Here is a 6,056-nt window from a genome sequence, read left to right on the forward strand (position 1 = left end):
TTAGTATTTTACACAAGAAAAAACTTACAAACAAATAATTTCTTATGTAAGTCACGGACTAGCTTGAAAAGCCATAAACCAAATGTCATGTGAGATAAGTCAAAGAAATTAATTCAGATTTCTTATGAAAGATAGGTTTAGGAGTGACAAAACTTGTGAGCTAGACAAACCAAGTTGGAATGGATTGACAAGTTGAAAATATTATCCTAGTCCATCATTTTAACTTAGACTAACGAGTTGACCTGTTGAGCTTGATCTTTTTTGTCATCTCTATGCAAGTTAGTATGATCCGTAAAAGACAAGTCAAAACGAGACGAGCTTGATCCTTTTTGTCATTCCTATGTAAGTTAGTATGACTCGTAAAGAACTAGTGAAAATGAGACGGACTCTCGTATGTATTGTGATCCCACTTTATTCTAAAATCTTAAAAATATTAAAATATTAAATAAATTTGTTTTTCTTAGTTAATATTACTCAACTTTTTATAGGATTGTGAAATTCACATTTAAACTTCAAAATACACTAATGAAAAATAAGATAAATTAATGTGAAAAACTTTTCCATTTTTGTAGTAATGTTCACCAAGTATAAATAAATAGGATGGGATAAAACAGCCCACCATGCTTTTTCTTCATCATAGCCATCTCTGTGTTTAATTTAAGGAAGAAAGAAGTAGCATGAAGTTATGTCAAGGTAAAGAATTTGATAATAGGACAAAAGTTGACGGAGACCAGCCCACCAACCATGTCTTTTATTTATTTTTCGACTTTCCGACTCTATTCCCAATTTCAACTTATGTAGTGCCTTCTTAAATCAGCCTGCACCACAACAGAGTCATATCCTTATTCTTCTGATACACACACACAAACGTTTGTAAATCCTAGGAAACATGTGTCCTCTCAGGTTCATTCTTGTATTCTTGTCGGCAACTCTTGCCGGTTTCTTGGTCCTCAGAAACTTCAGATCTCAACCTCACATCACTGACACTGAGTTGGATGCAGACAATGAAAACAATGAGCACACCCCAACCTTAAAGAATGCACTTTCCAAGGTACAAAGAGGACCCTTTTTCACTTCTCTGTTTATGCTTTAGATTTTACAAAAAATGTTGTCTTTTCATATAGTGTATTGGTGAGTCTACAGATTCGTGATGCATTGCAATCTGGGTTCTGGACCTTCCTTGACATGGCTAGCGGTAGCTATCTTTGGAGGCACTTAGTCTCTTCCTCTTCCCCCAAAGCCTGAATGAACTATTCCTACAGTATATATTTGCTTTTAATGGTGATGATAATCATAAATTAGCTGCAATAACTTACTGTCCACTTCCTTAACAAGTGGTTTAGACTTATATGCCAGTAATTGCTTGTTGTAAATGGAATACCAATATGGTGTAGTTGGTTGGCAAATAGCCATGTTTGTGACTCTTACTATGAATTTAGCAGAACAAATGTTTCAATAAAAGAGTATCTTACAGATTAGTTTGAGTTTTTGGAATGAAAATATCTCAGTTCACGAAAATGTTGTGAATTAAGTACAGGTTCTCCTCCCTTAGAAACTGACCTTCTTTTCTTATGATTTTTTCAATAAATTAGCTACAGAAATGAGAATTTTAAAGAGTAAAAGACTAAAGTGATCAATTATTACGAGACTAATAAGGTTCTACAAGGATAACCCAAGGTCACCAATTGGTAATGCAGCATGCTTCACCTATTCCAAAGAAAAAATAATAGCCTCTAAAATTCTTCATACAAGGCAAGTATAGCTTTTGAACCATTTTGTCCAATAATTTGGAACTGATTTTAAATGCTACAAGGATACTTTTGCTGTGAGGAGTACATTGTCTTTATTAGAATTGGTTTTGGAAGAGTATAATCCAAATTCCTGGTTGTAGACAGTAGAAAACCTAAGACTTTGTTTATAAAAAGAATGGTAATTTATAATCTGTGATAAAGATGATTTTATCCCAACATTCTTTTTTTAAATTGTTTGTGAAAATCAGTTCTAGACATAGAAGAGTGACAAAGGTATGTTTTTGGGTTAATGTATTGAGGTTAATTATGTATAATTAGTTATAAAATTGCCTTTGCCTGTATCAGATGCAGGTCTTTGTATAAGACGAATTGATAAAGAAACTTCACAATTTATTGATTTCTCTTAGGACAGTATGTATGACACTCTTTATTTACTCATGTCCTTAAAACATTTTGAGTCACTACCACTGCAAACCGGTTTTTAACCAGTAAACTTGCATAAATATTCAAACTCAACATCTGCCACCTGAATTTGGGACTCTATGTATTACAATAAGGTCATGGCATTGTGAAGAACAAGAAAATATACAGGCACAGCATCATTTACAATAACATTTCATATTCTTAATGCACAAAGGTTTGAGACACTGAAAACTAAGAAATTTTGTTTTTTGGGACTGAGATTGTTGATGCTGCAGTTGCTCCAACTGTTGTGATTATTGTTGTTGGTCACCTTGCCATACCCAAACAATATCTTTAAGAGCAGGCCTTATGGCTTCTTTCAGTATTTTCTCATATTCCAGCGTATCTCCATTTGATTTCTTCACCTCCACCAAGTGCAGAAGTGGAGTAACCTCAAAGATTTCTGCATCAATGGATAAGATCCCCTTCCTACCTTCATGAAGGTTCTCTAATTTCAACAAACCGGCAGCCCTTTTCTTTATTTTCATCTTCAGCCGATTTGCAATTTCTTCCAGCCTGAAGATGATGAGAGATGCTGGTTGTCTTGAAGTAAATCTTGCTTCCCTTTTCTGAAAGCTGTTTTCAAAGAATCCACAAAGATTAAACCCAGGTGAGAGGGAGATTATATCAAAGGCATTTATACTTACTGGCACAACTGACTCTTGCCTTGCTTCTGCTGCTAGGCCATTACTTTCATCACCATATTGTTCAGAATGATTTGTAATTGAAGGAGAGACACTCCTGTTTTCCCCTTCTTGTGTTGTCTGTATACCATTTGGCCACTTCCTAAACCAAGAACATTGCTTAATCTCATCTATGGAAATCCTAGTGTTTGGATTTGGATCCAACATCTTTCTCAATAGCCCCCGAACTCCTCTTGGGAACCATCTAGGACATGTAAACTCTGCCTTGCTTATCTTCCTATACATCACCATCAAATTAGGATCTCGAAAAGGAATGTAACCTGCTAGTAAGACAAACAAAACTACCCCACATGACCAAATATCAGCTTTTGCACCATCATAACCTTTCCTTTTGATGACCTCAGGAGCAACATAGGCAGGTGTTCCACAAGCTGTGTGCAACAAACCATCTTGGTGTTTGGATTCAGCCAGGGCACTTAACCCGAAATCTGAGATCTTCAGATTATCATTTTCATCCAACAGAATGTTCTCTGGCTTTATATCTCTATGGCATACACCTCTACTGTGACAAAATTCCACTGCATTCACTAGCTGCCTAAAATATTTGTGTGCAACATCTTCTTTGAGCTTTCCTTTGGCCACCTTCTTAAACAGTTCCCCACCTTTAGCATATTCCATAACAAAGTAAATCTTACTCTTTGTGGCCATGACCTCAAAAAGCTCAATAACATTTGGGTGCTTCACCAGTCTCATAATAGATATTTCCCTTTTAACGTGATCAACCTGCCCAGCTTTTATAACCTTATTCTTGTCAATCACTTTAATGGCCACACTTTGGTTAATTATTGTACTACGGCCATAATAAACCTTTCCAAACGTTCCCTTACCTAGTAACCTTCCTAGTTCATATTTTTGCATCAAGATGTTTGATTTGTTCTCCCTAGGAGACATTGAAGTTGGGCAAAATAAAATTTCACTCCTTCAGCCAATTAAAATATCTATAGTATAGAGATTATATGATAGCAAATAAGCCATTCAACCGTCTTCACACAGGTGATGTACTAACACAACAGGCACATCAAAATAACATGTCTTCCGATTATGCTTCAAGGGATACTGAAAGAATGAGCCAGCAATTTTTTCTCCACTTTTACTGATTAAGCTGGGCAGTAAGAGCAAGATCATAACCTTATGGATCTCAGAGACAGAGCTCATTTTCCTGCATCTCTTTCTGTCTATGTCATGCACTGTTGAAGATAGGTGAGCGAACTTCAGAACTCTACTGAAAATTGAGGATGATTTTCCTGACAATGTAGTCAGTCTGAAAATCATAGAAGAATCAAACTCGATTCAATAACTAATGTTTTATATGATAATATAGAAATAATATAGAAATAATATATAAATAACAAAAAAAAAAAACTAATCATAGCTCTGATAGTTCATGACAGACAGTATACTTTGATATAAGTTGAATTCAAATGTATACATACAGAGTGACTGTCACAGTAGCATATCTGATTGTAACCAACATAAAAGTAAAAAATTTGATTACAAAGAGCAGTTGCAGATATTACAGATCAATGTAAAAGGATTTCATATTCAACTCATATAGTTATAAGATCTTAGGAAAATGATGTATGTTTTCAGCCTCATAGTAAACACGTAATTCATTGATCTTTAGCAAGACAAATTTTTGTGCTGAAATAATAGTAAGATAGTACGAAACATGTTGGTGTGATAGCAGAATCCAAAGCATAAAATAAGACCAAAAACTCCATAATAAATAAATGAAAATAACCTCTAACCTTTAGAATTGAGATTGAACAGTTGTAGCACCAAACATAGTAGAGATATAACACAGTGGTTGTATAGAAAAATAAATCAACTAGTAAGTACTAGAGCTGTTACTTGTTTGTGCACAACATTCATATATAGTTTGAATATTTCTGTAATGTTTTGGAACTGTTTATGTCATGGTGTGCTATTTTCGCTATTTGAATCATCACCAGAAATGTAGCTCAACACGTGTAAGGACATTAATGCACGAGGAAAAGGAATGAATTTGGAAGTTTCCACGTCATGGTAGTGTACCTAAGCAAAATTGATGATGTTGTGCCATGTGGATGATGACTGACACGTTGGCACTCATGATGATCTCGTGCTGCTTAGGTCGGTGATTGATTTCGACCGTCATAAAAGTTACCAAATTCAGTTTATAAATGGCTTTCTTTTCAAGGTGTACATTTTTTATTATCAGTTATTTTTTTTTTCCTCTCTTCTTAGAATTAATGGCACTTTTATTAGAGGCTTAATTATTTAAACAATACCTACTTTAGTGGTAGAGTATTAAATTATTCATTATTTTTTTTTGAATTTTAATTGCTTTTTAATTTTAGAAAATGTGTCTTAATTAAGTTTTTTTGTTTTTTAAATTTATAGTGATATGTCATATGCTAATATATGATTTTTAATTTTTTTTATAAAAGTTCTTATTTTCAGGTACTAGGTTTTTGGTGTAAATATGACATTATTATTAGTGTCATATGTTAATGTTAAAATATTATTTTGATTTTAATTTAGTCATTACACATGTTCCTTTATTTAATTTAATTCTAATTTTTTTCTTAAAATAAAGTACTATTATCACTCTCTAAATTAATACAAAATTTATTATTTCTACACGTCTTATAATGATATTTTTATTAAAAGTTGCTTTTTAATATATTATGTTATTATGTATTATTAATCTATGATTTGTTAATAATAATTTTAAGTATTTTGATAAAATATTAATGTAGCATTTATATAAATAATAAATTTAGTATCAAGATCAAATTTATTATTTATATAAATGGTATTAATTAATTTTTTAAAAAAAATCATGAATTAACAATATACAAGCTTTAACTAATTTTTCTTTTTAAAATATTTATATTTAATTAGTTTTAATTTTGTAAAAGAACATGAATTAAGAATATATAACAATATAATATGTTAAAAATATATTTTCAATAAAAATATCAATATAATATTTATATAAATTTCATCTGAACTTGGAGATGGAGAATTGAATTTAAAAAGAATTGGACTAAAAATTGAATCAATCAAACATATATAAAAATTAAATTAAAATCAAAATAATAACATTGTCACATGACACTAAAGTGATACTAATAAGTTTACATATTACCCTAGA

The 6,056-nt window shown here is 32.0% G+C and overlaps 2 protein-coding genes across 3 annotated transcripts; one reads left to right on the forward strand and one right to left on the reverse strand.

Moving 5' to 3' along the window:
- The first annotated feature begins 611 nt into the window (after nucleotides 1-611).
- LOC106764494 lies at nucleotides 612-1,918 on the forward strand. Its single transcript, XM_014648773.2, has 2 exons — nucleotides 612-1,051; nucleotides 1,144-1,918. The coding sequence occupies exons 1-2, from the start codon at nucleotides 890-892 to the stop codon at nucleotides 1,243-1,245; spliced, it is 264 nt and encodes an 87-aa protein (XP_014504259.1). The 5' UTR covers nucleotides 612-889; the 3' UTR covers nucleotides 1,246-1,918.
- A 353-nt stretch (nucleotides 1,919-2,271) lies between these two features.
- LOC106764329 (CBL-interacting serine/threonine-protein kinase 10-like) lies at nucleotides 2,272-4,832 on the reverse strand. Of its 2 annotated transcripts, XM_022782058.1 has the most exons (3): nucleotides 4,666-4,832; nucleotides 2,861-4,178; nucleotides 2,515-2,789 (listed from the first exon to the last, which is right to left on the reverse strand). In XM_022782058.1, exons 2-3 carry the CDS (start codon nucleotides 3,806-3,808, stop codon nucleotides 2,649-2,651), a joined length of 1,089 nt encoding a protein of 362 aa, XP_022637779.1. In that variant the 5' UTR covers nucleotides 3,809-4,178; nucleotides 4,666-4,832; the 3' UTR covers nucleotides 2,515-2,648. The 2 variants fall into 2 exon arrangements, with proteins under 2 accessions (XP_014504098.1, XP_022637779.1); XM_014648612.2 differs by having other exon boundaries at nucleotides 2,272-4,178; nucleotides 4,666-4,830.
- Between the last annotated feature and the right edge of the window lie 1,224 nt (nucleotides 4,833-6,056).

This window comes from Vigna radiata, chromosome 6, assembly GCF_000741045.1.
Source record: "Vigna radiata var. radiata cultivar VC1973A chromosome 6, Vradiata_ver6, whole genome shotgun sequence".
Lineage (NCBI taxonomy): Eukaryota > Viridiplantae > Streptophyta > Magnoliopsida > Fabales > Fabaceae > Vigna > Vigna radiata.